At 36.9% G+C, this 22,723-nt stretch overlaps 1 protein-coding gene across 1 annotated transcript in view; it reads left to right on the plus strand.

The window, feature by feature from the left end:
* LOC112558572 (MAM and LDL-receptor class A domain-containing protein 1-like) overlaps positions 1-22,723 on the plus strand; it is a 39,580-nt gene that overhangs the window by 8,470 nt on the left and 8,387 nt on the right. The window contains exons 13-41 of the mRNA XM_025229112.1: positions 1,179-1,319; positions 1,518-1,786; positions 2,793-3,024; positions 3,204-3,472; positions 3,628-3,715; positions 3,971-4,099; positions 4,988-5,122; positions 5,256-5,381; positions 5,607-5,734; positions 7,088-7,169; positions 7,801-7,923; positions 9,995-10,150; positions 10,695-10,798; positions 11,012-11,176; positions 11,576-11,666; positions 13,083-13,235; positions 13,438-13,566; positions 14,370-14,504; positions 15,566-15,705; positions 15,887-15,992; positions 16,497-16,711; positions 17,369-17,554; positions 17,995-18,085; positions 18,368-18,505; positions 18,882-19,147; positions 19,393-19,624; positions 20,175-20,297; positions 21,086-21,213; positions 22,137-22,269. Of these exons, the coding sequence (XP_025084897.1) occupies positions 1,179-1,319; positions 1,518-1,786; positions 2,793-3,024; positions 3,204-3,472; positions 3,628-3,715; positions 3,971-4,099; positions 4,988-5,122; positions 5,256-5,381; positions 5,607-5,734; positions 7,088-7,169; positions 7,801-7,923; positions 9,995-10,150; positions 10,695-10,798; positions 11,012-11,176; positions 11,576-11,666; positions 13,083-13,235; positions 13,438-13,566; positions 14,370-14,504; positions 15,566-15,705; positions 15,887-15,992; positions 16,497-16,711; positions 17,369-17,554; positions 17,995-18,085; positions 18,368-18,505; positions 18,882-19,147; positions 19,393-19,624; positions 20,175-20,297; positions 21,086-21,213; positions 22,137-22,269 (4,413 nt within the window). The remainder of the gene's footprint in view (positions 1-1,178; positions 1,320-1,517; positions 1,787-2,792; positions 3,025-3,203; positions 3,473-3,627; positions 3,716-3,970; positions 4,100-4,987; positions 5,123-5,255; positions 5,382-5,606; positions 5,735-7,087; positions 7,170-7,800; positions 7,924-9,994; positions 10,151-10,694; positions 10,799-11,011; positions 11,177-11,575; positions 11,667-13,082; positions 13,236-13,437; positions 13,567-14,369; positions 14,505-15,565; positions 15,706-15,886; positions 15,993-16,496; positions 16,712-17,368; positions 17,555-17,994; positions 18,086-18,367; positions 18,506-18,881; positions 19,148-19,392; positions 19,625-20,174; positions 20,298-21,085; positions 21,214-22,136; positions 22,270-22,723) is intronic.

Raw genomic sequence — 22,723 nt, forward strand, 5'->3', positions numbered from 1 at the left:
CTTGCTTTCCTTAATTTTGCACTTTTCACCCAATCCTTTCCATCCTTGTGAGCAGCATAAGCATTCACAATTGACCTTGAAGCAGGTAACATAGTGCCCATCTTCCAGTATAAATAATAGGCCAAAGTCTAGTACCTTGTTTTTTGGTAGAAAATAGCTTTTGCCTACGGTCTGTACCCGCAATTCTAAAAAAGGAAACCTAGAAGGTACCTCGCATATACAACATGAGTGGGAGAGATGGCTAGTTGTTGTAGAGACTTCTACTTCTTCTGGATAGCATATCTTACACATAATCACACATTTATGTTTACACATCATGCAAATGAGATATAGCTAGTTGTAAAAACTCCTAATTCTACTAGATGGCAGTTCTTGTACATTAATATACACACCCACTTCAGTATAAACCTTGTACGCTTGAGAGATGGCTGGCTGTCATAAAGACTCCTGGTTCTACTAGATGGCAGCTCTCATAAAGTGTCATAGACTCAATACCAATCCCCTACCCCTTTTAAAACTGTTCAGTATACTAAGTTGAACCCCAGATTCCATAGTCGCTGAAAAGGCTGCCAGTACTCATTCTTAAGTTTCATGTTGATGTAGAAGACAGGGGATTTAGGCTAGTGCTAGGTAAGGTAGTATTAGGTCTAATGTAAAAGTATTATCATAGGATTAGTAAGTATTTCTTCGGTAAATAGACTGACTATTTGAATTTACATGTTTCTTTGTGTAATGAATATGTAATGTCATATGTTTGTCCCAGTCTAACTAAATAAAACGTGTTGTATTTTGACATGAGGCTGAACTTAGTGAATAAACTTTGTGATGTCCAGTGTACATTAAAATCTAGGACAAGACAGTTGTGAATTACACAGACAAGATGGAAAAGTTATTCATTTTGGAACTTAGTTACACAAATAAAACACTTTTTAGAATAAAATCAGGCTCTTTTATGAGCTCCAAGGTTGTCTAAATATGGGTGGTAGTCATGTAAGACAGATCAGCATGGCTAAAAATGTATCCAAATGGGTCTGTTTACTTGGCAGTTTTCATTCATTTGTTCTCAGAAAGAAATGTATTCAAAGTATTAATGAAACATTATTGGTACTAAAATGTTCATCTTATGTTAGCTGTTTTATCTCTTAATACAAATGACGCTGTTATGTTTGTCCTCACAGCATATTGTGATTTTGAGGACTCACAGATGTGTGGATATGATCAATCTCTTGGGGACCAATTTGACTGGACATTACGGTCTGGTCAGACTGCAACTCTAGGCTCAGCTCCTGTAAACGATCACACTTATGGCACACCTCAGGGTACAGATATGTTTAACTTTCTTGGAAAAGAACATCCATTTTTTAGATTTTTAAGAATTTAAGGGGTTAAATGAAATACCAAATGCTTTTGCTGTGTTTGTGGTAGCCTTAAGACTTATTTAAAGGATTTGTGATTTAGGGCAAGTCCTGAGAACAGCAATTACTGTGGTTTTTTTATGTAAGACATATCTGTGACAGGTCACTACATGTTCATGGATGCTTCTGTACCCCATGCATCTCAAGACAAAGCACGAATGCTGAGCAAACCATACAGTCCAACGTCCGGAAGCTGTCTGTCTTTCTGGTACTATCTATATGGAGAGAACTTGATGGTGGGAACTATATCTGTGATGGTCACTACAGTTGGTCAGCAAGCATCCCTACCACCACTGTTCAGTATAGGCGGAAGTCAAGGTCTCCAGTGGCACTTGGCCTCTGTCAATATTCATAGCATTGAGAAATTCCAGGTGAGTTCATCAGCATGATAAATTCATTTTTTTTGTAATCGGCTGTCACATGGTGATTACATTGCAAGTTTACTGTCCTTTCTCCCCAGAAGAGGGCAGTTAGCATTAAAAGCACCTTACAAGAATCCAGATCAACATTTCTTCATACTGTCTAGATGACATGATTATATGGAATTATCCCAACTAGCTACCTCAGTTCCAACTATCTACTTACGGTTAGTCAGACCAATAAACAGGGAGAACACAAATTTGACAAGCTCATCCCCATCCCCACCCCCATCCCAAATCCTGCCCTTGGCAGTCAGTGAGCTATTTCACACCAATCTTTCACCTGGTCGAGAAGAACCACATTGGGTGGGCGGTATGGAGCTAACAAGTCATGTTATCTTGCAAGTACTCAAAGAAAAGGATTTTACCATAAAAATATTTCTTTTTCATACTGTCCCAGATAACATGACTATATAAAAAATACTGAAAAGGTGGGAGTGTGAAAAAAGAAAAAAGACATACCCCAATTCCAGCCAGGTGGCATAGAGTAAGGCCTTGCAACCAAGCCAAGTTACTGAGGAACAGAGGCAGGACAGGTTGGCCAAGGTGTGGTGCAAGCAGTATGCTGCACCACAGACACAGTGCTGTGTCCAGAGAATCAGAAAAGCGTTCATGTCTCTCAGGTAGACCCTAACGAATGTAGAATAGTAACACCATTGCCTTAATTTCTTTCAAAGCTACATTGTTGTTTATTGGTTGGGTGGGAGCAATCAGGAGTGGATAGCTGGAAACGAGGTAGCTAGTTGTCATGTCATCTGGTAATTACTCAAAGAAAGGAATTTTATCATCAAAAACTGTAATTTTTTTTAATTATAGACCAATAAAGTAATGTTTAATAACAAATTAACACTTTTTCAAATAATGCACACAGAGTGCCTGCTCACTTAATCCTGTTCTCAGTATCTCACAATAGCTTACTGATAATGTTAATGGAGATGACTGATTTGCCATCTTGCAGATAATATTTGAAGGTACCTTTGGTAGTCTCATTGCTGGTGGCATGGCTGTGGATGATATTCGTTTGACCCCCACAAGCTGTCCTGGTCCAGTAGACTGTGATTTTGAGCAGGGTGGGATATGCAGCTGGATCCAAAGTACAACTGACAACTTTGACTGGATTGTAAACAATGGGGAAACAGGTTCTTGGAATACTGGGCCTTCTAATGACCATACAACTGGTACACAAAGTGGTGAGACTCATACTTAAATGTCCTTTTATTGTATATTATGCCTGTCTTAATAAAGGAATACATGCACACACACACACTTCCCCCATCTCTTTTCTCTCTATTTTTTTAATGACATTCCTGAAACCTTCAGTCTTATACAGTGTATTATCACTTAAAAAGGGTTTTGCCTCTTTTCCCAGGTAACTACATCTACCTGGAGTCAAGTGCCCCACAGCATCCAGGCTACAGAGCAGTCTTGATATCTCAAGTGATACCATATATAAAGGGGATTAACAACTATTGTTTCACATTTTGGTATCACATGTATGGATCCACTATTGGCACATTGAATGTCACCTATGAGATCTCTCCTTCAGATCCTGTAACTAGCTTCACACGTACTGGCAACCAGGGAAACACCTGGATTCAGGGCTTTGTGAACATTCCTGAACCATATGGTGATCTCACAGTGCGTTTATTCTGTGTGCTTTGTGTTTCTTTACAAAAATTATTCTTAAAAACTTAATAAGGTTTTTGCATTTATTATTTTATAGTGTTGATGTTATTTGCTGATGTTTAACTTTACATCAATTTATTTTTTTCTTTTTATTTGGCTTCTCACAGCTTTACATAACTGGATCAGTAGGAAATGGTTACCAAGGAGACATTGCACTTGATGATTTCAAGATATATTCTTCAAGCTGCTCACAAAGTAAGATTTGCTGGTGGTAACCTGTTACATTCTGTGGTGATGGGGTTACAGTTATGGTATGAGTACTGGTGTCAGATCCAGTGAAATTTTTTTTTATGGACTAAAGGGGCCTGTAGTTTAGATAAAATCTACATGCTATCAAACTTATCAGTTTTAATATCAGTAAAATATGGTGGCTACAAATGAATTTGTGCTTTTGACATAAAATGCATGGTTTCGAATCCTCACATTACTTTCTATTTATTTAATGTTCAGTTGAACAGTCCATTAATACTTCAAGCCTCTTCATGTGTAAGGATGCAGCCAATACAACAGTTACTCAGGACAAAGTTTGCAACTTCATAAGAGACTGTCCTCTCCCTTACTTGGATGAAGCCAACTGTGGTATGGTCCCTTTTTTGACAAGTTTTGTATAACTTTCTTTCATATTGTGGGGCATGAGAGTAGAAAAATTCTTTTTGTTAAGTATTATTTTAGCTGCTGTAAGAAATCTGGTGCATTAAATACCAGCCCACTAGCATTTTTATTCCATTATTCCTTGATGCCATTACCTCCATGAATGGTGTGGTGGTGCAATGGTTAATGTTGGTCACCATAACAGTGAAGGTTAGCTTTCCTGGCTTCAGTTCTTGTTTCAGGCTTGCTGTTCTTTCTGTACATGTGGCGTCTGTTTACAGGGCTGGCTGCCTTGGTGGTTGGCTTGGCCAAAAACCAATTCCCCCCCTCCCCAAACTGCCTCCATCATATTGGTATAATAAAGGCTGTGACGGTGAAAACACTGTCGCTGATGTATGATGTATCTCAAACTGGGATCAAATTGACAACATTGGAGGACTAGACTGGTTGAAGCAAACAAAAGAGACCCATGCAATTTCTTTTATTAAACACGTCATATAAAACATTCAACTTTTCCCACATGAACAGACACAAAAATAGACAAGATTCAAACTGATCCTACTCTTTACAGGATTCTAAGCAGTTTTATTTTGCCTTTACAATCCCTTTAGTGAAAGCAGAGTGTGCGGCTAATCTCCAAAAGAAAAAAGGTTGTGTTGACACTGGAAATTATTACTGTAACTTTTGGAAAAAGCAGTTAATTGGTAATAAAACAAAAAAAGTGGAGATGGAAGAAGTAATTGATAGCCTAACTTTCTTGCTTCTCTCTCATGATAAATTAATTTTTCAGATAATACTTAGTTGAATAAATTATTCATCTAAAAATAAAACCAGAAACTGAATTGATGTCATGTCTGTTGTTGTCACTTTTTTCAGGAGATTGTAACTTCGAGGATGGTAATTGCCAATGGACAGACGACAGTAGTGGCATTTGGCAATGGACCTCAGGCAGTGGCCAGTCTCATGGCAATTACTCTGCTCCCATGTATGACCACAATGGCAGCCCAACAGGTTTAATTGGCTTACTCATTTTTATTTGTGTTTTTTAAATATTATCAGCTATAGAGCATAATTTAAATCAGGGGTATGATGACATTTCCTTATAGAAGCATAGTCAAGCATCATGAAACTTTTTTTTTTTCAGGCAAATTCCTGTACCTTGTCCAGGGCTTTGGCACACAGGGTACCTTTTCTGACATCTACAGCATCCAGTTTGGTCCCTGCAGTTCTACTTGTCAAATGCAGTTATACTACTTCCTTTCTGGACAAGGTTTGATATTTTATTTCTTCACTGATAGTTTGCATGTTAAATGAAGGACTATTATCAGTGAAGTACCTGTAGCTGTGTTTTGATTTAAATCTGCTTTCAGTCTTGACATCAAGAATATATTTGTTTTGCCTGCTTCAAACTTAATAAATTTTTGTAAATGATTCTGCTCTGTATTTTTCTTTTGAAAATTTTGTAAACTTGACAAATGCTATCTTTTAACCACAGCATCTCAACTGAAAGTGTTACTAGAACAGGGTGAGGAGATGTCACTTCTCTGGGCAGTGCATGGACAAGATAACAGCAAATGGGTGCAAACCACGGTTGATATACTGCGTGTATCTACACCATTCAGGGTAAGAATATCCAGCAGGTTGATATTTTGCATGCATCTACACTATTCAGGGTGAGAATATCCAGCAGGTATTCAAAAAAGTCATCAGATGTATCATGTCAATGATATTAATAATTAAGTAGGTTTCTATATCACATTTCCCCCACTTTACAGTAAGTGTAAAGCAGAAAATAAATTACATCTGGAGGTTGAGTGTGGCCTCTTCTTTCTCCCCATGATCCCCTCTGGACCAAAACAAGTTTGCATGCCAATCAAGGCTGCTTCTGCCAGCAGACAGCAGACCTCTCCAGAGTCGCCCTACGATGGACTCCAGACGGCCGAAAAAAACGAGGCCGCCCAAAGGAAACTTGGAGAAGAACAGTGGAAAGGGAGATGAAAGGAAAGGGCTGGACATGGGGTCACCTAGAGCGGGTTTCAGCCGATCGACATCGGTGACAGGCTCTGGTTGAGGCCTTATGTGCAACCTGATGCATGAAGAGGAATAGATAGAATCAATGCTGCTGATCAGCTTGTGTCTAAGCCAGCCTTTGCCACACTCACATAACAGACATAGAGCAAAACAATCTAAATATTAAAAAACATAACATAAAGTATGCAACAAAAGATCTTGTAGTCAAGATAAGGCAAAGAATGGCTGGTTTGCATAGATGAGTGGCAGGAAAAGAGCATTGATGAACACACAGGTAGTTCAGAAAAATTCATGGAGCTCAAAGCAGCATGGCACAAATATATCAGTGTACACTACCGCATATCCAAAATTTTGGCTGCAGAATATGTACTGAGCAACCACATTGTGTCTGCAGACTAGAAAATTGTGGTGGATAAAATTAATCCCTGTTAATGGAAATAGCTTAAGATGGCCAAAAGAAGGAACAGGCTATAGAGACCATTAGTGGACACAATGAAGCAAGCCTGACTATGGCATAGAAGAACGATCCAGAGCAGAGGTAAATGGTGCAACAAAAGACAGGTCCGTAGTAGGCACCAAAGTCAATGTAAATATATGGGTGAGACGAACGGTTTTCTTCTATGGATTATTTTAATAGTGGATTTCTTTTGCGAGTATATGATTAAGATTGTTTAGTGAGATCTTGTGTCTTCTTGTTTACCACATTGAATGTTCAGAATACATGTTTTCTTTATTTTGATGAGGTTATAGTCATGTCAAAAATGTATTACCTTTATTATTTTTGCAGGTTAACACCTGTAACAAACTTCAGGTGCTATGCTTCACATAATTTACATATATTTTGGTGACGTTACAAGCTATATAATTAAGTTTTACAGGAATAGAACAGTTTTCAATAAACTTCTAAAATTTATTATAAATATTTATGCTGCTTTATGTGTGCAGATACACATTCAAGGTTATGCTTATTCAGATATGGACATTGCGGCATTAGATGATATCCAATTTATTAACTGCAATTTCCCAGGTATTTAACTGATTTGTAAAAAATTACTATGTCAAGTAATTACAGCACTGTCATATAAAGTATAAACATTCTTCTCTAGCAAATGTTTGTTTATAAATATTAAGCAGTTTTCTTGACCATTTGTATTTGTTAACCCTAATCTGCCTGTCAGGAGCCTTTCTTTTTAAAAAAAAATACCACTAATATAACACTTGTATTATAAACACCCTTAGTTTCAGTCAAGAGAATGTTTTCAGTGACTCTCATGAGTTCAGTAACATTTGTCAGCAATTTAGACACCCTTCTTTACTCCCTTGATCTACAATCACTGCTGTGTTGTGATAATAGCAGTGATTTCCCTGGCCTGATCGTCCTTTCTTCCAAACAGTAAATTTTGCTAACATGCAAGTGTGTACAGCAAAAGGTCAGGGCCATGCTTACATGTCTCTCAGTTATGAATTCTACCAAAGCTTGAGAAGGTTCTCTTTAACTCATTGTACCTACCTATGGTAGTACGGTCCTTATTAAGAACAACATATAACAAGTCAAGTTTGGGTCTGGCAGGGGTTAGTTCATGACATTCACCTTATTCACATTATATCATCGTGCTAATAATGAAGATGCTCAGAGCTGTGCATATTATCTATTTAAGCACCAGGTAACTGTGCCAGCAATCAGATTCAGTTCCAGTGCAAGAGCACTGCTTGTGTCCCCTTGGCGGTTGTCTGTGACTTCACTGACGACTGTGGTGATGGAAGTGATGAAGCTTCTTGTGGTGAGTCATTTTAAAAATCAATGAGGATTGATAACTAAACAATGTAAATATGCACTCTTTTGTGTGATGTTAGAAGAAATGAATTGCAGTAAGAAGAAACAAGACAGCCATTAGCTTGTTTTCAGAAGGAAATAAGCATGAGCTTCTGAGGATGTTAAATAACTTTAGCCACCACTGCAAGCAGGTTGGTGATCCAGGTGGTAGAGACCTGTTAGGTGCTAGCTGTGATCTGTGTGGCCTAAAGCAGACAAAAGTGCAGTTCTGGGGAGTTGGAGCTGCTGCTCACACTAATTAGGCATACACATCAGAAGAACCATTTTCTGGACTGCTGGACACCCATGGCACAAGCAAATAAGTTTTATTAAAAGGTGATATAGTTAACAAAAACAAATGTGGAAAAATAAAGTGACTACAGCATTGTTACCTTGTAAATATTTTATGAAGAGCAATGTTTGAGGAACAAATTTTGTGGATGTCATATCTCAGAGAAGGACTATATTAAGATAGTCCAGACAGTGGTGACCTATGACCCTATCTGTGTCTGGATATGTAGCAATTGAGAGACTGGGACAGGAAGTCCACAGACATTCAGCAGGACAGTTAAAAAGTACACGAGCTGCAGAGAATTTGATGGAGTTTGCATCCTAATAAATGTTATGTATATGTGTTTTAACTGGAGCTGAGTTTTTGTGAGAGAAGACATTACAGTGCAAAGTTGAGGTTAACAACCAATGTACTATTTTATCTTTGTCACAGCACAGGTGGCTTAACAACTCACTCAGCCAGACAAATGCACATTCTTTCAAACACACAACAAAACGATTTCCTGAGGATGCCCAAATCGTGTTCATTTCATTGTCGAGTGGCTCAGGACTTTACAGTCTTCAGGACAAATACGCATTAATAATACAACTCGCCTCAACACCTCATTCTAAAGGCGACAAACATCTAATGATAGGGGCAGTGTTCACATCCGGGCATTTCTCAGCTTAGTCCAATATCTCACAAAGTATAAAGTTTACACTCCTCGCACTCTCTTCTGTTCAGCAACGAAGTTACAGTTCTGTTATCTATCTTGTGACCGCACTACCAGTCATTGAGTACGTTACTCACAATTTATCATCCCTCTTAGGGTTGTCGCTCTCCAAAAGTCCTGCCATCTAGAATCCACTAACACAAATACACACAGTTGAAGGCCGTACACACTAGGTGTCGGTCAGGCGGTTTCCAGGGTCACAGCAGGTAATCTGCGATGACATCACGGGACTAACGGTGCTCTTAGCCCAAGTGCTGCTGGGTGCTGGCCCAAAGGTGATCGAGGAATGGTCTTAGGAAACGATTCTTCCTCATCCAGAAGACCTCCAGCTCTTTCAGCTCATACTATTAAAACCTTTAACTTGAGGTTACACTATACTATCACTCTGAACTATATTCTCCAATTCACTCAGCTTTCTCTCACATGTTCGTGTTTACAACTTTGAAATATACATGATTTTCAATACAATTTCATAAGCAATAACAGAAAAAGATGTCATACCTCGTCTAGGCGAGGCTACTTCAAAAATAGGTCAGTACCGCACCACATCCAGCGTCGATCAACATGCACAGATCTCAACTAGGGAGATTTACAACTCATGACTCAGGCACGTCTTCTTCCTTTGGTATTCTGGGCCTGGGTAAATTTCCTCCCTCGTTCCCTCCAAAATCTATTGGTGAACCAGGTTCACCATACACTTTCTGTCACAGTTAACCCTTTCTCATCTAATGTTCTTATCCATTCTCTCATACATTCAATATACACTTGCAGTCTGTAAGTCACAAAAGGGTTAAAATATTCTGAAAAACACGGAGGCATGGACTGGTCCATGACGATCCTTAATGATTCATGTGTCCGACTTCACAGTTAATAGTATGACATCATTAATTTGTAAATGAGAATATGTGTAGTAAAGAGTTAATAACATGCAGAATGGGACTCATGGTGTCTTGTAACATGATCCAGAAAGAATTCAGAAGACTGATCAACTGAAGAAAATAATTTTAGACCACTCTTTTATGCTGCCTTCATCAGATAAGTATTCATCACGTACCGACTTCGAACAAAGCTTGGGTTCCTGGTACAATGACCAGTCTGGATCAGACAATTTTGACTGGACCCGTACACATGGTTCAACCAGCACGAGTGGGACTGGTCCTTCACGAGACCACAGTAGAGGAACATCTAGTGGTGAGTTTGCTGTTCACAAGTCACTAATTAGCTTGTTTTAGTGGATGTTAGCAGGTGAAACATTATAGATCCCATTGTCTCTTTAGAGAGAGTAGGAATTCTTAAGAATATTTGGAATACCATAGATGCTATTATGTACTACTTTTAAGTGGTATTTATAATAATGACTTTTATTATGATGGCTCCAGCTGTAGATTAGTTATCAAGCAACCATTGGTTACTATCAGTGTAATAGTAGTAAACAGCCTGTGTCCAGTCTGTTTAGTAGCCAAGTTGTGACCAGTTCCAAAAGCTTCAGTTTTGGGGGGAAGGGGTTAAATTTTTTTCTTGGAAAAAAAAACTAAACTCTGCCCCATTCCATAAAATATAATTTTTGAAGTAAATTCTATTTCTCGAGATTTACCAGATGACATGACCACATACCATATATAGCTACCATTGCCCTTTAACCATATGAACTTTTCTGCCCTAGCTGCAGACCCTTCTAGCCAGCAATACTGCAACCTGCTAAGAAAAATTTAAATATGAATGCTTTAAATTCCAGGTTACTATGTGTACATAGAGAGTTCTGTACCTAGGAAGCCAGGTGACAAAGCTTGGCTTGTAAGCACTGACCTCTTTAATCCCACTTCAGGCTCTACATGTGCTGTAAGTTATTTTACTTTTTGTCATCTGTTTTGCGCTGAAACGAAACTTTAGATAATACTGTCTTTAGAGCATTAATTTAGCTTTTAATAATTGTATATGATTTATGTAAATCCTCTCTCATGCATAAATGTGCATACATGTATATAAAAGTAAAAATACACACACATTCATGTATCTTTAGTTGTCAGGCTTAATTCTTTTTTTATGATACAGCTGCGCTTCTACTACCACATGTATGGAAGAACTATTGGAAGTCTCAATGTTTACACCCGAACTTCTATTCTTGGTGGCTTAAAACAGATTCTTTCTCTTTCTGGTAACTATGGTGATGCTTGGATGCGCAAAGATGTCATGCTTCATGAAACTGATGTGTTCCAAGTAAGAGAAGAGATTTAATTAAGTTATGATTGTACCTCTCATTAGCATTTTCTTGAATACTTATTATTTGTGTCTATGATACTTTATTAAGCTGGTTGAGTTCACTTTACTAGATCAGATTCTAATAAACATATGTTCATGAAAATGTGCACACACACACCTTTGAATAGTATTTAGAGACTTTTGGTCCTTCTAATTCCCCCCCACCTACCGTTTGTTTCACCAGTAAAAATAAAGCTACTAAGCAGCCAAGGCTGGCAGCCAGATCTTGTGAGCTTGAACCAGACTGGTAATTAAATGTGTTTAACCAATAATTTTTTTTCTTTGATGTGTAATTGTAAATAAAGCACAAAGATATTGGATGTTAACATTTTGTAATACCTGAATTTGGCACTTCAGATCATCATTGAAGGAGTGGTTGGAAATGGTTACTTAGGAGATATTGGAATTGATGACATTTCCTTGACACAAGGTTGTTCAAAGTCCACAGGTAAATTATGCTATGCTACACTGTTTTGATGAGTTTACATTTTATATAGGATTTGGGAAATTAAAGCTACTGTAATATTCATTTTGATAGACGTTTTCAATGAAAATAAATTATGGAAAGGTTATGACAACGCCACTGGGCATTTGTGATCATACCTATGTAAAAAAAAGCCCAACATATGGATCATGCTGGCACACACTTCATGGCAATAGGTGCAAGTGCTGAAAGTATTTAATAAGTTAATTTATTCCATACTACTATGATTACTTTCTTGTTACCTTAGGCTACTATCTGTGACTGCAATACCACCTTTTACCACAGACTTTTAGTTTTCAACCCAAGATTTTCTTATGCTTATATTCACACCAGATAATTTTGGGGTCAGTATTATTTGGACAGGTGTGCACAAGAGAACTTATGGGGCTAGCAGTTATGATTGAGTCTGTTTTCTGAAGCATTGTTCTTAACTTGACTGATGGTCAGCCCTGGTGATCGTTGGTCCTCTGTACTCTTTTGAAGCCTACAAATCCATATCAGAATTAAGAGACAATAAATGTAGTTTCATAGAAATCTAGATGTTGCCAAATTACCTTGTTTATATTGTACAAGAAAATCTTATGCTGAAAATAGTTAAATTTTTAAATAGTTTAAATTTTCATGTCAGAGGACATTTAGAACTCTATCTAAATGTTATCTCATTTGATTCAGACTGTGAATATTTCATCAGTAGAGGCCCTATTTAATGAAGTAGTTACTGGCTTTTTCTCCTCTCCATATCAAAATAAAAACTAAATAGAAAAAAATACAATTTACCACTGAATAAAAGTTTATCCTAGTAAGATGGAAGCAGATAAGTGTAGGGACAAGGTTGGCTAAGATTGCTTGACTAACCGAAAAGCTATTTAGCTTACATATGCATGCACCCACTCAACTCGGTGACAAGTTTGTTACATCTGGAAAATCAGGAGTTTGGTTGAACTATAGTAGTTCTTATTTCTACATACCAACCACCATTTATCCTGCACTATTAGCTTAATGAGTTGAAAAAACATCTAGTTGAAACTCAGATACAAAAAGGTTAAACTAGAAGACTGGATGTAGATATAAGCAGCAAACAAAAATGTGACACTTAGCCTTTCCCTTTCCACCCAATTTTGTAACTGTGAAATAGTGATAACAATTGAGTGAAATGGCATCAGGATGAGATAACTTAATTTATGGGCTCAAGAAACCAAACTCAAGTAAACCTCCTTAGTATAAGAAGATCTGCGAGCTGACAGATTAGATCAATTCCCCTCATTGTCAGCCACTGCCTTATGAAGTATGATGGCTATTTAATCTTAAGCAGTTTTTTGTATACAGGATCGAGTTAACTTTTTACTGAGATTTTTATTAACTTAAATACCCTTTTTGTAGGACCATTCCCCACAGGCACTCCTCCATCATCAACTGTTCCTACTAGGTGCTCAGCAAGTCAGTTTGCTTGTGATGGCAACCGCTGCATCCCACAGACCCAAGTGTGTGACTTCCAGCAGCAGTGCAGTGATGGCAGTGATGAATTCATGTGTGGTAAGACTAAAGCAGTAACTGCATCCTTCTAATGTTATGTAGAAAGAGAGAATTTGGCATTAGAGATTCTCTTCAAACTATCTGATTTTTCAAAAAGTGCATTTCTTCTTTTAATGCTGCCATTGATTTTATTTTATTACACATTTTAGAAAACGTTCACTTTGATGCAGAAATTTCACATAAACTAAACTGTTTTCATCAGGTGACTGCACATTTGAAGTAAACTTCTGTGGATGGCGAGATCACAGCACGGGACAGTTTGCCTGGGTCAGAACACCCTCTAATGACAGTGCTTTGACTGGCGGACCCACCTTTGATGCTGATGGAGGAAGTATGTGAATTTCAAGAGTTGCATTTTTCAAGAATATAGATTTACTGGTAATTTGCAGGTCACTTTGTCATCTTGCCTGTCACAGACACCATTTGTATCTGACCATTGCATGTTCATTTACTCAACATGACTATATTAACACTTTCTAAACTGACTTTACAGGTGTTTTGTAATATTGTCCAACAGAATGTTTTTGAGACTGCTGTCCCTGCAAGGTCCATAGTGTAGTCTCTTAAGAGCAAATATAAAAGAGAATTAGAAGGATTTTTTTTTTTTTTTTTTTTTTTTAGTCATTGTGGTGATGGCTATGAGCATCATTTGAGCAGGCTTTAGATGCTTCCGAGTACATGTATATCAGAGTATTGATCTCACTAAAAATGGAGCTTCAATGCTCCAGAAATATTTTTGCCAGAGATGTGACTAAAGATTCAGTACTTAATTAATAGTATTCTGGTAGATCATTAGCTGAGATACGAATATATAAGTAATCAGGGTTGGCAGCTTTCAGAAAGATTTTATCACACTCATTCCATTAAACTACACACCATCAGAATTCACATTACTGTTCCATCAATGATTAGCAAGTGTATTTTATCATTGTGAGAATTTAATTATTGACTTTGGATTAAGCGGGTTTTTACATTGCATTTGTGGAAACAAAAAATCTCTGTGTAATAGCTGTCACTGTATTGTACTTATAGATTTCTGCCCAGTATAAGAACTTATTTCGACATTTTGGGATTTAATTTGATGAGGAGATGCAAATTTATTTTACTGAAGCAGTATTCCTGTCCTGCAAACAGATGGACAGTATATGCTGGTTCAGTCTGCAATGGGCGTCACAAAGGACCCTGCTCGATTGGTGTCTCCAGTGTTCAATGCATCTGGTGTCATGTGTCACATGAGTTTTAACTACCACATGTTGGGCGATAGTGCAGGTATGAGATAGGTGATAGATAGTGCTGGATATTCCAAGACAATAAAGTGTTCCTAAATGATTCTTTTTTACAATTTGTTTATATTATAAGATAAATGTGAATGCTCATGAGGTGTTTATTTTTAATGAAGGTAAATTGTGTTTATGTTATGTTGTAGAATCTTCAGGGGAAGGGGTAGAGATAAAAATGACTAAATATGGGCTGAAAGCAATGCGATATTAACTAATCACTTGTCTAGCTGAAATTTGCCTCAAACGCCTTCTCCTGGTTGCCATTGAGTAGTTTAGAGTATCCAGATATTAGGAAATAGAAATATTGCAGATCCTGTAAAAATAAATGCAGCATCATTTTGTTTATCTGACAAACAGATAAGATTATTTAAAAGATATTTTGGCCGTAAATTTATATTGTCGCTAACCCCCTCCCTAACATGAATTTCCTTCAATAAAGAATCTCTAAAATGTATGGAGTCTTAGCATGGGTCATAGTTAATAAGTAAGGTTAAGACATTGTCTGGGGCAAGATGGAGAAATCAAGAGCAAATACTTGTGTTTTTAGTTATAAATGAGTATCCAGCTTGTGGCTGTTGTTTTACCACTGAATCTATCTATAGCAGTAAAGATATATGAGGTAAAGTATCTTAAGTACCTATATATATATATATGTACAGATTCTAGATTCTGTTTTGTAACTGTGCAACCAATACAGTGAGAATTGGCTGCCATGGGTTCATATTTCATCTCGGGCACGTTATTCTTTCTCTGCATGTGGCACCTGATTATAGGTCTGGCTGCTTTGCTTAATGAGCTCTAGCCAACACATGGTCAAGCTGCAGAGTTTAGACCACATAAAATAGATTAGTCTGGCTACAGAAATATTGTTCTGCCTCACATAATTTTTTTCAGAATAGCTAAAATTATTACTTAATTAAAAGCTGAAATAAAAGTCTGTATTATTTGACATTGATGCTCAGTTTTATTCAAATCATGATTTACTAGTTTTAATTACTGATTATTTTCAAACAAATTAGTTATGTAACCAGTCCATAACTATATTTTCAGGAAATCTGATGATTCTCCTTCAGAAGGCCTCTGACATTGGCTCATCCAATGGTGTTGGATTGTGGCACCGAACAGGCAGTGCTGGCAATGACTGGCAGTATTACTCTGTTGATATAGGACAAATTGATTACCCATTTGTGGTTGGTAATTTTTCTTTGTGTGTAGAGAAAGCTTTTTGTACATTTCCCTATATGAAGGGTAACCAAGTATGGAAATATTAGATGTTTCCTTTCAAAAAGCTTCCCTTGTGTTCATTTTTCTTTTTAGCTGTTAGCCAAATTTATGCAATCTTTATTAAACAGCTTTTATTCATGTTTGCAGATCACAGTTTTATCTCTTCCTACCCCTGGGTTTAGCACATTTGATGTGGCAGTTGACAACTTTGATTTCGAAGACTGCCAGTCTGGTCAGATTGTGAATAACACAGGTAAAGAGGAAGTAACAAAGTTTGCTGATGTTAATAGCTTAATTGCCAGTGGGTGATGGGATGAATGATTAGCTTGGGGAATAGTTCAAGTGTGTTTATTTTATCTATTCATTAGCTCAAGAAATGCTGATATTATCTAATGTGACATTGATAGTCACAGTTTTCTTATTCACAAAGATACGGTATACTTGTCATGTGAAGCTCATTAGAAATTGATCAACAGAGACCTCCCTCTAGGCGTGCAACTCAGTCTTTGCTTTTCTTTTTTTTGGGGGGGTGTCCATTTTTTTCATTGTCTCATGGCTTATTCTTGACAAAAATGTTTTCCAGTACATCATCAGCGAGGAACCTAATTAATGTAGCCTATAATTTCTTCTGTCTCATGTGAATGTTTTGGTGTTTTATTTTTGTTGTTGTTTTTACTTTTCTTTGTTTTTGATATATTTGAGGAGAGGTTTTGGGACTACAAATTGTATATTTTGTAATTTAACATTTTTTCCTCAGACTTGAGCATCAACTGCACGTTCGACTATGGACTGTGTGGCTTTTTTGAAGTACGAACTGATGATTTTGACTGGATCTGGACCAATCGAAGCACGCCAACAGTGGGAACTGGACCTGATCGGGATCACACGTCAGGCACTGGATATTATATGTACATTGAGACATCTTCGCCTCGGAAACCTGGTGACGTAGCTGACCTTTCATCAGGTCTGCAGGTAAAGAACTTGACTAGAGTAGGGCTTTATTAACAGCATGTTTTGATCAATAAAACAAGTAATGTGGAGCCATGCTTCACTGCATCATGCATGCAGACAAGTGCGTCAGCAATAAGAAGCATGGGCATACTCTTTCACTAGCATCAATTAGATTATTTCATGATTATTAAAGGCGAATTTCAGCGAAACCCTGAGTGCTGTGTAATTTATGGACATAGCAAGTTTATAGAAAGAAAGCATTTTTGTAAGTATATATGTATATGCACACATGCACACATACAAACCCACATTATGTATTTATATTCCATGCATTTGTTGCAACACATATATAGATTTTTCAAAGATGGTCCTGATACAATGACAGCTAGTAATTTCCAAGTGTTTTCTTCTGCAAAAAGGAAGGAAATTGTTTGCCTTTAGAAGGGTGATTTTTTTCCCTAGAGTTAATTACATTTGGGCCAGCTGTATGTACAAGTACAGATATATTTGCAAAATATGTGTCCACAGAAAACCACACATGCACAAACCTGCCTATACAGTTATTATTAATTGAAGCCCCATCTCCATCCATTCTTTTATACACATATTCATTTCTGTGTAGATAACAAGGACATTATATATGCACATAAAGGAATGATTAGATCTTTTTTTGGACAGACACCAACAAATGCCACCGGAATGTGTTTAAAGTTTTGGTACCACATGTATGGTGCTCATGTGGAGACACTCAAGGTCTTCCTGCAGCAAGGTTCAAATCGTACACTAATATGGATTCGGTCAAACACACAAGGCAACATCTGGAGACAAAGCATGCGTACAGTCATTAGTCTTCAACCATACAAGGTCAGGCTGATGGACTCATAATAGAAAGGATAATGCTTTTCTTTAAAATCATTTTTATCATATAGGAATCTATTTTCACAGTTTCATCATCTATCAGATACAATTACTTTATGAGTGTAAACTCATATCACTTGCCAGAGGTACAGTATTTTCAAACTCATGTAGATACATAGGAATAAATAGCATTGCCAATTAAAAATTTACTTAATAATGATAAGAAGGATGTTTGCAGAGCATGCACAGAATCCCATCATGTGGCCAGGCTATCTGCATTTCACATTACCAGCCTTATAAATAATACAGTTATTTCCCACAAAGCTGTCACATTGATATTTCTCAGTACCAGAAAAATGTTGAAGTAAAGTGCATATTTATTACTGGCAGGTGAACAACGCATGATTTATACCAGTTCCTGTCAAGAACAATGGGATCTGTTGCAGATTATCTTTGAAGGTGTGGTTGGTGCCAGCTACTTGGGTGACATTGCAATTGATGACATATCTCTTGTTAATGGACCATGTCCTCCTTCAGGTAAGCATAATCTGTAAAATATTTTTCTATGTGTCCATCTGTTTTATATTCTCTCTTTTTTTTCATCTACATCTTTTATCATTCTTTTTTAGTCTCCCCACTTCTGTTAAAGAGAGAGAAAAGAAAGGGAGGAATGCATGTTTCTATCCATTTCCTTTCATGCATGTCAGTGGTACAGAAATAGTTATAAATGCATAGATAAATGTTGAAATTTGTAGCTGACACAAAGTTAAATTAGGCTGTTAAAAATAAACACTGAAATAATTTTATTTTCATTAACAGCGGAATGCGACTTTGAGGTAGACTTCTGTGACTACACACAGAACATAGACGATGATTTTGACTGGATTCGACATGCAAATTCCACTTCTACTGTTGGTACTGGCCCATCCAGTGATCACACTACACGCAATGGATATGGTCAGTTGTGTGGAACAGTGCACTGTTCTCAGCATGCTATTTGCTTAATTTTTTATGTAGTCATAGCTGGTTATGTAAACTGAGTTGGGAATTTACATTAGTAAATTTTATTCAATCGTAAATTTATGAGTAATATGGATGAAAGTGATTGTGTGTCAGTGAGAGAGAGTGTGTACATGCATTTATGTGAGTGAAGTGTCAAGAAAACATTTTTTGGAAGATAGATATTTTCTAATGGGTGAGAATGATTGTGTTTTGTAAAGTTGAATACAAAAAATATAGGAAAGAAATCTTGAGTTACTGGTTTTTATTTTTATCAATAGTTTAAATTACTTTTGATTATGTTAAGCTTCTTTTTCTTTCTCTTTCTCTGTAGGTTACTATGCATACATTGATACTTCACCCCCACGTCGTCCAGGTGACCGTGCTAGTATTACTAGCCCTGTTCGACAGCCATCATCATTCAGTCAGTGTTTGACCTTTTGGTATCATATGTATGGTGAAGATGTTGGGCAGTTAAATATCTACATCATTTCAAACAGTATTCGTCCAGTATCTCCCATTTTTAGTCAGCAAGGTAACCATGGAAATTTCTGGATGCAAGCTTCCATAACTTTGCCTGCACCAACCTTCCCATGGCAGGTGAGCTTCAGTTAGTGATCACAAGTTGTTTATTTTTAATGTGATAATGTGCTTAAAACAGCAAGTCAGATTTCCTGACAATCAGACAATCTTTCACATTTATTTATAGCTATATAGTTCCTGGATTCTAGATTTGGCATCTAATATTTCCTATAATTTCTACCACTATTACTGTCTGCCACAACAGACAAAATTATCTATTTTTGTAAAAATAACCAAACAGACTTCCATGCTTTTGATTTCAGATCATGTTTGAGGGTGTTGTGGGGCAAGACCATGCGGGAGACATTGCCATTGATGACATCAAGGTACAACAAGGTGACTGCCCTCCACCTGGTACCTGTGACTTTGAGATTGACACTTGTGGCTACTTCAATGTTCAGGGCATGGATGATTTTGACTGGCTTCGCTCAGCAGGCAGTACAGTTGTTGCTGGAACTGGCCCAGCAGTTGACCACACGTCTGACTCTGATGCAGGTCAGATAGGGAACTACTATTGTCATGTTATTTCATAATCATTTCGAGCATGTGGTTCAGAATTTGCTTATTTTGTTATGTAGTAACTTGTTAACAAAGTAACTGAGACAGTGAGATATCTGATGTGACATTTTCCAAAAGCATTTTAAACAGATAAAAAGCATTCTGTTTGATCAATAGGAAGAAAGTCCTGTAAACGAAATGGTTCACAAAGTTAAATTAAGCTGTTAAAAATAAACACTACTCATTTTATTTGTATTAACAGTGGAATGGGATTTTGAGGTAGACTTCTGCGACTAGACCCATAACATAAACAATGATTTTGACTGGATTTCGACATTGCATGTTTATGCAAAGCTGCTGTATTTTATTATGAAAAAATTGTTATGAAGTTCATCAGTTGTTTGTGAACCACAATTTGCTTGAGAAAACATTCACAGCATTCTGCCTCAAATTAGTTAATGCTAATTATTCACTGATAAGCTTTAAAAAGAACAAAATACTTATATTGCACAGTGGCAGTACTGAATATTACATGTATCATATCCAGGATTTTACATGTACATGGAGGCAAACTCGCGCAGCATGGGTCAACGAGCATGGCTATACAGTTCCCCCATCTCTCCAGGCCAACAAATATGCATCAGTTTCTGGTACCACATGTATGGCCAGGGTAAGTGTTAACTATGTTTCATCTTGTATGTCAATTCACTAATCACTGTGCTAAGTTCATTTGTTTATTAATCCATCAGTTAAATAGCCTAGTTGTGTGTCAATGAATTGTGTATTTTGCCTCTATTATACCTTAGTATCACAACACAGAACTGTGTAATTTATATAGGAGTAGTATTTATAGCTAGTGAATTCTGGATAATGTATCTTTTACAAAAGTTAGTCACAGCATAAGTAATCAAAACATTTCTCACTGTTATTGCATTTAAATAAAAAGGGCATAAAGGTTCTTAAAAACGTTGAATTATTTATAACAGTCTTAGAATCATAGAATTTAGAGTCATATTGAACTTTTAAATTAAGTCATGGATGGTTGTAAACTGGATGATAATAGGACAGAACCCCTGCCTACTTTTGTTCTCAGAATTACGACAAAAACTTTTGGTGAACACATGCTTGCTCATTCAGCTTTAGTTTACTGGAACTCCCTTTCTTATCTGATAAACTATCAGCAGATGACAGTCTTTCAAATGTGCCCTTAAAACACACATTTAATAAATATCAGAAGTTTTATTTCACAAGTTTCAGTGTGACTGTTCTATGTGATATGTAACTTTCAGTTCCATACATTCCTTTGCATTTATAGCTTTTGTTGTGTTCATTTGTTGCACAATTTTTAACTTCCATCTTGTTAACTCAGTTAGTTCTTAGGGCATGACACTAATGCTTTGGTACATCACTATCAAATAGACATTTATTGTTTATTATTTGAATATTGCTTGTCAACAGATGAGGGCACCTTAAAACTGTACCAAGTTGAACCTGCACGCTCTGTGGTTTTAATGAACGTGACAGGAGACCAGGGTAATTTCTGGCACTATTGGGAGACTACTACAAGTTGTAACTCATACTTCCAGGTATACTAATCTTAAACCATTTTAATTTTAAGAAGAAGTTGTTATGTTTCTATACAAAATTGATGTCCTTTTGCCTTACCAGTTGGAGGGGACTAGCTGTCCTTTTTCCTTTTCTTTTGTTGTTTGTGGTGCCTCTGGATTTTCATCGTGTTTGGTGTCTGCAGACTACTGTTAATCTGTGCTTTTCTCTGAGTTTCACCTCCCTTGACTGTTTCCTGAGTCTGTGCCCTATTTTTGTCTGCTTCATCATCTAATGGTCTCAAATGCCCTATCTATACATGATCTCGACTCTTGGATTTTCTTCTGCTGATTTAAATCATCAGTACCCTCAGGTGTTCAGTGCATTCTGCTCGATATATGGTCTATTTTCCTCGTACCATTCTTCCCGCTGTTTTAATTCTGGATCTACTTAAATCATTAAGCACACTCTTGGTTCTCTGATCTCTTGTCTACAATCCTACTTCCTGCTTCGTCTTTTTTTTTTTTTTTTCACTGCCATTGTGTTGATGTGACTTCCATGACAGTCATATGTGCACCTACAGTGAACAACTTTATGCTGTTGGTGCAACCACCTCCACCACTACTATTCAACTGATACTACTACAAATCACAGCTGCAGCTGATAGTATAACTGAGCTATATTGACTGCATCTGTGCTGACAGCATTCACCTTGAAAACACAATGAACTCTTTGTTTTGAGACCATTATTATTCTTATGTCTGTGTGTTTATATTTAAGTGCCTTGAGTCTGGCTGATGCTGTAAAAAGACGCTTTACAAATGTGGCATTTATTATTATTACTTCTACAGCAAATGTTGGCAAACATATCTTTGAATCAAATTTTTTTGACTATAGCAGATTTGTCCTTGAATAAAAATACATCTGTTGTGTGATATGTCATTGCATGCTTACCTTCTTCTAGCTGACATTTGAAGGTACAGTGGGGAAAGGCTATCTAGGGGATATTGCCATTGATGATATATCAGTAAAACCAGGAAATTGCACTGGTCCACCAACTGCTACTGACACACCAGGAATTTCACAAGTTACATATGGTGGGTGTATTTGATCATTTATGACCTGCCACCACGAAAAGAGTCTCAAGTCGCACAGAGTAGTTTTTAGCAAAAGCCCAGAAAGGTAATTAGGGTTAACTCTGAGCCATTGTACTTGCACACTCGAAACCTTTATAACTCATTCAATTTTTCGGACTAAGAAAACAACTTAAGTATCAATTGAAAGGTCAAATTAAGCATGTACATTTTAAAAATATACAATTTGCAAAATCTCAAATATTCTACTTGAATATCTTACATATCTGTGGTGGCGGGTTTTGCTACAGAGAGCATGAATTTTTTTTCCCCTTTTTTTCTTACTATGAGAAGTAGTTGTTTGTTACTTTTATTAGCATAGCAGCTCCTCAGATTTTACAGCCTTGGATAGAACAGGACCATAGCATCATTGTATTTAAAATATGGATCACAATATTTTTTAAGGAAATCATCAACT

The sequence above is a fragment of the Pomacea canaliculata genome, linkage group LG3 (genome assembly GCF_003073045.1).
Source record: "Pomacea canaliculata isolate SZHN2017 linkage group LG3, ASM307304v1, whole genome shotgun sequence".
Taxonomy (NCBI): Eukaryota; Metazoa; Mollusca; class Gastropoda; order Architaenioglossa; family Ampullariidae; genus Pomacea; species Pomacea canaliculata.